General features: G+C 70.4%; 4 protein-coding genes across 4 annotated transcripts in view; 2 read left to right on the top strand and 2 right to left on the bottom strand.

Annotated features, from left to right (window-relative positions):
• The window catches only part of P2RX3 (purinergic receptor P2X 3), a 4,600-nt gene extending 2,056 nt beyond the window's left edge, over positions 1–2,544 (top strand). The window contains exons 5-9 of the mRNA XM_085298372.1: positions 47–183; positions 865–958; positions 1,114–1,179; positions 1,510–1,587; positions 1,802–2,544. Coding sequence (XP_085154498.1) covers positions 47–183; positions 865–958; positions 1,114–1,179; positions 1,510–1,587; positions 1,802–1,903 — 477 coding nt within the window. The 3' untranslated portion in view covers positions 1,904–2,544. The remainder of the gene's footprint in view (positions 1–46; positions 184–864; positions 959–1,113; positions 1,180–1,509; positions 1,588–1,801) is intronic.
• A 174-nt stretch (positions 2,545–2,718) lies between these two features.
• Positions 2,719–7,945, bottom strand: part of LOC146599503 (bone marrow proteoglycan-like) — a 6,044-nt gene continuing 817 nt past the window's right edge. Inside the window, exons 2-6 of the mRNA XM_085298396.1 lie at positions 4,178–4,245; positions 3,864–4,057; positions 3,646–3,780; positions 3,333–3,444; positions 2,719–2,864 (exon numbers count right to left, since the gene is read on the bottom strand). Coding sequence (XP_085154522.1) covers positions 2,806–2,864; positions 3,333–3,444; positions 3,646–3,780; positions 3,864–4,057; positions 4,178–4,238 — 561 coding nt within the window. The 5' untranslated portion in view covers positions 4,239–4,245 and the 3' untranslated portion in view covers positions 2,719–2,805. The remainder of the gene's footprint in view (positions 2,865–3,332; positions 3,445–3,645; positions 3,781–3,863; positions 4,058–4,177; positions 4,246–7,945) is intronic.
• On the top strand, positions 6,157–7,153 carry LOC146599504 (bone marrow proteoglycan-like). Its single transcript, XM_085298370.1, has 4 exons — positions 6,157–6,276; positions 6,352–6,483; positions 6,551–6,662; positions 7,087–7,153. The coding sequence occupies exons 1-4, from the start codon at positions 6,157–6,159 to the stop codon at positions 7,143–7,145; spliced, it is 423 nt and encodes a 140-aa protein (XP_085154496.1). The 3' UTR covers positions 7,146–7,153.
• SLC43A3 (solute carrier family 43 member 3) overlaps positions 7,353–7,945 on the bottom strand; it is a 5,299-nt gene continuing 4,706 nt past the window's right edge. The window contains exon 13 of the mRNA XM_085298395.1: positions 7,353–7,608. Within this exon, the coding sequence (XP_085154521.1) occupies positions 7,450–7,608 (159 nt within the window). The 3' untranslated portion in view covers positions 7,353–7,449. The remainder of the gene's footprint in view (positions 7,609–7,945) is intronic.

Here is a 7,945-nt window from a genome sequence, read left to right as displayed (position 1 = left end):
GCGCCGCTGGCGCTGGGCCCGCGCTCACGCCCACCCCGGCGCGCAGGGCGGCGTCGTCGGCATCAAGATCAGCTGGGTGTGCGACCTGGACCGGGCCTGGGAGCTGTGCCTGCCCCGCTACTCCTTCGCACGCCTCGACAGCGGCACCCAGCACAGCGCCAGCTCGCCCGGCTACAACTTCAGGCAAGGGCCCCCGGGCACAGGCGCGTGTACACGCTGACGAGCACGGGAGTGCACGCAGGCGCCCCTGGCACGGCGCGGGGCGCGTGCACAGCGCGCACACGCATGCCACGGACACGGCAGCGCACGCGTGCACCCCCAGCACGGTGCAGGGCGCATGCACAGTGCACACATGCATGCCACGGACAGGGCAGTGCACGTGTGCACCCCCGGCACGGCGCGGGGCGCATGCACAGTGCACACATGCATGCCACGGACAGAGCAGTGCACGTGTGCACCCCCGGCACGGCGCGGGGTCGTGCACAGCACACACACGCATGCCACAGACACAGCAGCGCATGCATGCACCCTCGGCACAGCACGGAGCACATGCGCAGTGCACACGCATGCCACGGACACGGCAGCACACACATGCACCCCCGGTACAGCATGGGGCACGTGCACAGCGCACTCACACATGCCACAGGCACAGCAGCGCACACGTGCACCCTTGGCATGGCACGGGGCACATGCACAGCGCACGCACACGTACCATGGACACAGCAGCRCACGTGTGCACCCTTGGCACAGTGCAAGGCGCGTGCACAGCGCACACGTGTGCCACGGACACGGGAGCGCACGCGTGCACCCTCGGCACAGTGTGGGGCACGTGCACAACCCCCTGCCGTGGGTCCCCATGCCCAGGACGGCCAAGTACTACCGCTGGCCCAACGGCACCGAGTACCGCACCCTCACGAAGGCTTTTGGCATCCGCTTCGACATCCTGGTGTACGGCAGCGTACGTAGCCCCCTGCAGCGGGGGCCTCACTGGGCCCCCCATTTCCTTCCCCCCCCCAGGGCTCAGTGGCCAGAAGGGGTGGGGGATACTGTCAGCTGCTCTGGGGCAATGTGGGGGGCCGGCCCCCTGCCGACACCGTGCTCTGCACCCCCCAGGCTGGRAAATTCAGCATCGTCCCGACCCTCATCAACGTGGTGGCAGCCTTCACCTCCATCGGCGTGGTGAGCGGCGGCAGCGGGCTCTAGTCGGGCCCCATAGCAGTGGGGACAGGGCCACCGCGCGGCACGGATGGGCCTGCAGCCTGGCCCCATAGCGGTGGACACAGGGCTGCAGCCTGGCCCCGCAGCAGCAGGGATGGGCCTGCAGCCTGGCCCCATAGCGGTGGACACAGGGCTGCAGCCTGGCCCCACAGCAGCAGGGATGGGCCTGCAGCCTGGCCCCATAGCGGTGGGAACAGGATCGCAGTCCGTCCCCAGGTGCCAGGAAGGGGGCCGTGGGGCAGCGGGTGTCCCCAGGCCCCAGAGCCACCCCCAGCGCCGCCATCCCTGCAGGGCTCGGTGCTGTGCGACCTCATCCTGCTGCACTTCCTCAAGGGTGCTGAGCACTACAAGGCCCACAAGTTTGAGGAGGTGAGCTGTGGGGCTGGGGGCCATAGGGGACTGGGCCTGGCCAGGACTGCTCGGGGCACCATGGGGCAGGAGCGGGTGATACTGGGGGGGGAGGGGGTGTGGGGCTGAGCATGCTGGGGGGGGGGCTGCGGGGCAGGACTGGCAGCCGGTAGCAGCTGTGCCCCCCAGGTGACGTGGGGCAGGCACTACCATGGCAGCATCCCCTGCCCCACAGGTGCCAGAAGCCAGCCTGCCCAGGCCCTCAGCTGGCCCCACGGTGCTGGGGGGCAGCGAGATGCAGTCCACGGACTCGGGCACCAGCTCCCTCAGCCTCTAGCGCCCCACACTGTGGGGCGCATCCCACGGGCCGTCTGCCCCCTCCCCAGCACCGTGGGGCARCACCCAGTGGCAGGAGCCTGGGGGGCTGCGGTGCCCCCCGTCACCTGCCCAGCTCCATGACGGCCTTTCTGTCTGGACCCCCAGCACCCGCACTGCGGCGCCCCCCACCCTCGCCCCCACCCACGGTCGGGAGCCGCGGCCGCTGTGGAGCAGGGCCCGACGGGTGGCCCTGGCCCTGCCCCAGCGCCCCTCCCTGGGGTCCCAGGCCTGCCCCACTGCCCCCAGCGTCCTTCCTGGGGGTCCCAGGCCTGCCCCACTGCTCCCAGTGCCCCTCCCTAGGGTCCCAGGCCTGCCCCATTGCCCCCAGCACCCCTCCCTGGGGTCCCGGGCCTGCCCCACTGCCCCCAGCGCCCATCCTGGGGTGTCCTGGTCCTGCCCCACTGTCCCCAGCGCCCCTCCTGAGGGTCCTGTTCCTGCCCTACTGCCCCCAGCGCCCCTTCCTGGGGGTCCCAGTCCTGCCCCACTGCCCCCAGCGCCCATCCTGGGGTGTCCGATCTCTGCGCTGCACCCCACCCTGCCCCACAGTGGCGGTGGCACCCCCAGCCCAGCCCTCAATAAAGCTTTGGCTCCCGGCACCCACCCGCATCCAGCCTCTGTGTGGGTGGGGGGAATAGGGGGCAGGACTGGGGTGCAGGGAGCTGGGGGTAACAGGGGGGTCCAGGTGGTCCTCCTGGGGTGGCCGTGGGGCTGGGCGCTGGGTTTCCTGATGGGTACAACAAGGGTCCCACATGGACACGGGTGCTGAACACTGGCACTTTATTGGGRGTCTGTGGGGAGCAGGGTGCCGCCCGCTGTGGGGCAGGCTGGAGGCCCCTTGCCCGGGCCGTGGGGCTGAGCCCCTCAGTACTCGCAGATGAAGGGCAGCCTCCTGCTGCAGCGCACGCTCCTCCAGCGCCCATCTGGGGGGGGACGGGGGTCAGCGCCGTCCTGGCCCCCCACCCCCCGCATCCCCGCGCAGCCCCCTGCAGCCCCTTGGGGACAGCCCCAGCCCACCAGGTTGCCGCCCCCAGACGCCCAAGCTGCAGCCCCCAACCTCCCAAGCTGTAGACCCCAGACCCCCAGACTGCAGCCTCCAGATCCCCAAGTTGTAGACTCCAAAGCCCCAGGTTGCAGCCTCCAGACCCCCAAGCTGAAGACCCCAAAGTCCCAGGTTGCAGACTCTGGACCCCTAGGTTGCAGACCCCAACCTCCAAGACCCCAGACCCCCCGAGCTGCAGATGCCAAACTCCCAGGTTGCAGCCCCCAGACCCCCAATTGCAGACCCCAAACCCCCAGGGGCCACCCCCAGACCTCCAGGTTGCAGGCCCCTGACCCCAGGTACGAGGCCCCACCCCAGCCGCAGCACCCCGCCCCCCGGCCCCACTGACTTGCGGTGCAGAGGGAGGTGCAGAAGGTGCCCGAGTGCAAGGGGTAGCCTCGGAGCCAGTGCGCGAAGTTCCACAGCTGGTGGTCGACCCATTCGCAGAACACGTTCCTGCCCTGCGCCCCACGTGTCACTCGGGCCACCGCTGGGCGCCAGGCTGGGGGCACCCAGGGTGGGCATGGGGACGGTGGGGCAGGGCTGGTGCATGCCGGAGTGGCCGCAGGGACAGCATGGCAGGGCTGGGACCCTCAGGGACGGGCACGGGATGGGTTCCAGGTGCCAGCCGGGGGTGCCGGGTGCAAGGGGGGGGTCCTTACCAAGGGTCTGGTGACAGCCCCAATCCAGACCTGCCCGCGGTTGGTCCGGGAGCGGGCCTTGCGCCACAGGCAGGCGTTGCTGTTGTAGCTGTGGATGGAGGCCAAGCGCCCGCGGTAGCACTGGTAGCAAAATTTCTGCAGAGTGGGGCCAGCAGGTCAGTGGGGGCGCCCCAACTCGGTGTCCCCTCCACGCCTCCCCCCCATCCCCACGTCCCCACCTGGGCTCCGTGAAAGTTCCTGCGCTGCTTCACGATGACATAGCGGTAGGTGGTGCCTCCCAGGGCCCCCGGCAGGCTCAACCGCACCGTCTCGTTGTCCCGCGGGCACTCAGAGTTGTCCTCCAGGGCCACTGGCGACACCTCAGCCACAGCCTCTAGGGCAGAGCTGCCCAGCTTGGGTGCCTCGAGGGCAGCTGTGGGTGGAGGGCGTCACTCTGGGCTGCTGGCCCATGATGGGGCCTTGGTGTCCAGCGGGGTGCAGGGCCAGCCATGGGGCTCCCCATGGCATGGCGGCAGCTGGCACGGGTACTCACCGAGGTGGCGGGYGCTGGCAGAGCCCAGCAGAGCCAGGGCGAGGAGCAGGTAGGGTGGCATGGTGGCACTGCTGGGGACATGGGGGCACACATGGGGACCAGCCTGGGCCACACCCACCTATAGGGTCACCCCGACTCCCAGGGCCCCTCTGCCATTCCTTTGTTCACCCCACAGCACACGTACCCCCAGGGACACCCCAGGTCCCTCTGCCACCAACAGGGTCACCCCTATGTTCCTGCTGTCCCCAGTACCATCCTGTGTCACTTATGCCCTTATGCCATCCCGAGGGTGACTACCATGTCCCTCCTGCCCCCTGGACCACTCCATGCCCCAGCACCCCTCTGCCATCCCCAGGGTCACCCCCATGTCCCTCATCTCCCCCATGTCCCTCTGCCATCCCCAGGGTCACTTCATGTCACCTGCCACTGCCGCCGTGCCACCACGTTCCCCTCATACCAGCAGCAGCCCAGACCCACCCATGCCACCCTGGAAGCCACCCTGACCACTACTGCCAACCCAGGCAGGGCTGCCAGGGGCCAGGCCCACCCTGCTGTCCCCGTCCCCATCCCTCTCCCCATTCCTCTCCCTGCCCCATACCCGTCCCTGTCCCTCATCTGGGGGCTGTGGGGTTCTGCTCGCGGGAGCCCTTATAGCAGGTGCCGGTGTCACGTGGCCCTGCCACAGGCTTGCACCATCTGCCAGCCCACCCCATGGTGGCCACCACCCAACTGCAGTGAGGGGAGGGGGCGGGAGAGGACAAGGGGGGGGGCAGGGCCCCCATCCCCCATGGCCATGGCACCGGCCCGGGGTGCACACGCGGCTGGGGGCCCCACGGGGTGCCAAGCCTGGCAGTGCCGGGCAGGTGGGCAGCGCCGGGTACATGGGGGACCACAGCATGGGGGGGGCGCAGTCGGGCCGTGGAGGGGAAGCGGCAGGCCRGGGGGCGCGGGGTGCTGTGGGCACCAGCGTCAGATACCATCTCCCGCCTCGGGGCAGCCGTTGCCCGAGGCCATTTCCCCACCAACGGCCAGGGCCGGCCGTTGGCCCGCAGCCCACAGATCCTATCGCCCACTGAGGCCAATGGCACCCGCGCGCCCTGGCACCCCCCGGCCCTGGCACCCGCCCCATAGCCCAGAGCTCTGCGCCCAGCGAATGGCCAGGCACCAGCAGCTTCCTCCCAAGGACCTGCCGCCATGGGAGCATCATCCCCAGTGCCCACTTGTGTGCCCAGCGCTGCCAGACCCAGCACCCCTGGTGCCCAAGTGCACCCCAGGCCGGTGCCATGGCCATGGGGGACGGGGGCCCAGAGCCCCCCTGAGTCCCCTCCCACACCCCTCCCCGCTGCAGCTGGGGGGTGGCTGCCGTGGGGCTGGGTCAGCGGGTGGCGCAAGCCTGCGGCAGGGCTGCGTGGCACTGGCACCCGCTATAAGGGCCCCTGCGGGCAGAGCCCCACAGCCCCCAGGTGAGGGATGGGGACGGGGACGGGGACGGGCACAGGCACGGGGATAGCAGGGTGGGCCTGGCCCCTGGCAGTCCTGCCTGTACTGGGGGTCAGGGTGGCCCAGGTGCTCTTGAGGGTGGCGTGGGTGGATCTGGGGTGCTGCTGGTGTGGGGGGGACATGGTGGCACAGGGGTGGTGGCAGGGGACATGGGGGTGGCACAAGGGGCACTGAGAGTTGTGGGGGGTGGTCCTGGAGAGGGGAGAGGGGCATAGGGTGACCCCAGGGATGGCAGAGGGCCACAGGGCAGGTGGGGGGGCCCTGGGGAGGGCAGAGGGACATGAGGCAGCCCTGGGGGAGGGTCAAGGGTATGGAGGCGACCTGGGGATTGCAGGGGGGCACTGGGGACACGGGGGATCTGGGGACATGGGGGTGACTTGAGGATGGCAGAGGGGCACTGGGGGCAGCAGGGCAGGGCGTGGGGCAGCGGTGCCCAGCGCCATGCCCAGCATTGCCCGTCCGTGCCCAGCACCGCCGCCATGCCACCCCACCTGCTCCTGGGCCTGGCCCTGCTGGGCTGGGCCAGCGCCGGGGCCACCGCCGGCAGCAAGCTCCGCTACGCCGTGGTGACCAAGTGGCGGAGCTACTCGCGTGCCCAGGTGAGGGGCGGGTGGGCAGGGGGCGGAGGCGGGCGGGCGGGCCGTGGGGTGGCGAGCCGTGCGCTGTGCCCGCAGGCGCTGTGCCGGGAGGCGTACGGAGGACAGCTGGCCTCGGTGCACAGCACTCCCGTCAACGAGGAGCTGCGGGCCCTAGCGCGCACCCACACCCGCCGGGCGCTCTGGATTGGCGCCGTCACCCGCTGGGCGGTAAGGCTGGGCACGGGGCGCCGGGGGGCGGGGGGGGGGGCGTGGGGTGACACGGTGCTGCCCACAGGAGGGGAGCTGGGGCACATGCTGGGAGGACGCCAGTCCCTGGAACTACGCTAACTGGGCACCCACACAGCCCTGCCACCTCTTCACCACCTGTACCACCCTCAGTCCCCGTGGTGAGGCCCGGCGGTGCACAGGGAGGGCACGGGCAGGGGCCACTGGGGCACTGGCGTCACTGGGCGGGCACTGGGAGGACTGGGTAGCACAAGGTGGGCACTGGGAGGGGACACAGCAGGCATTGGGGGCATTGCAGGACAGTGGGTAGGCACTGAGAGCACTGGGGAGGCAACAGGAGGGCACATTGGGGGGGGCACAGTGGGCAACTGGGAGGATCAGGGAGGAAAAGGTGGGCACTGGGGGGCAGTGGGTGGGCACCAGGGAGGAGGAACAGCAGACACTGGGAGCAGCAGGGGGCACAGAGTGGGTGCTGCTTGGGCAGCGGGGGTCATGGCAGGCACTGGGGAGGGGGAACAGCAGGCACTGGGAGAACTGGGGGGGTCACAGTGGTGCTGGGGCATTGACCTTCTGCTCTGCCTGCAGATGGGCTCTGGCGCAGCAGCCTCTGCTTCTGCCTGCGCCCCTTCATCTGCCAGTACTGAGGAGCCCCGCGCTGGCACCTCGCGGCCCTGTGGGGCCCCCCAGAGCCCAATAAACCCCAGCTACCCCAGGCCGTATGGGTCCGTGCGTGCTGGAGGGGATGGGGGCAGCGGCTGCCCCCTGCCAYGGGCGGCCATGGGGAGCACAGCCCCTTACAAGACCCCAGAGAATCCCCAGCAGCAGCAGGCGAGCGAAGGAGCAAGCGGGCATCTGCTACGTCAGCATTTATTCTCCCCGCCCTGCCCCACAGCCCCGACATCCAGTGGGGAAGGCGGCGTGGTGTGTGTGTGGGGGGGCACCAGCGGCTCAGCCCGGTGCCTCCTGGGGGGTCCCAGCACCCGGGGGGGCTGCCAGTGGGGTACCCTCTGCGGCACGCAGCTCCCGCACTCGCCGCCGGCACTCGTGGGCCACGGTCAGGGGGCTGCCGAAGGCCAGCAGCACCACGGCGATGAGCCCCACATTCACCTGGGGGGCATGGCAGGCCCCGTCAGGCCTGCAAGTGTCCCCCCCAAGCTGCCGCTTGGGGCCAGGGGCAGCCCTCCTGCTGCCCCCCAGCAAAGCCTGCAGTGGGGCAGGGCCCCAGTGCAAGGGCACGGGGACACCCTCCTGCTGTGGGGAGGACCCCCCTCCCACCATGCGGCAGGACCCTTCTCTCGCCACAGGGCAGGACCCCCCATGCAACCAAGGAGCAGCACACTCAKCCCCCCATGCAGTATCCCCCCACAGACACACACCATGGGGCAGCACCCCTACCCACCGTGAGGCACCACCCCCATCCCATCATGGGGCAGCACCCCCCTCC

This window comes from Rhea americana, unplaced genomic scaffold (genome assembly GCF_003343005.1).
Source record: "Rhea americana isolate MKP2758 unplaced genomic scaffold, rheAme1 scaffold_139, whole genome shotgun sequence".
NCBI classification, from domain to species: Eukaryota; Metazoa; Chordata; class Aves; order Rheiformes; family Rheidae; genus Rhea; species Rhea americana.
The sequence above is the reverse complement of the archived record's forward strand: the minus strand, read 5'-3'. Positions and strand labels throughout refer to the sequence as shown.

Coding starts and splice junctions, on each gene's coding strand:
- LOC146599504 (XM_085298370.1), top strand. CDS start 6,157: ATGCCACCCCACCTGCTCCTGGGCCTGGCCCTGCTGGGCTGGGCCAGC. Junction 6,277..6,351: donor GGAGCTACTCGCGTGCCCAG/GTGAGGGGCGGG, acceptor CTGTGCCCGCAG/GCGCTGTGCCGGGAGGCGTA. Junction 6,663..7,086: donor TACCACCCTCAGTCCCCGTG/GTGAGGCCCGGC, acceptor CTCTGCCTGCAG/ATGGGCTCTGGCGCAGCAGC.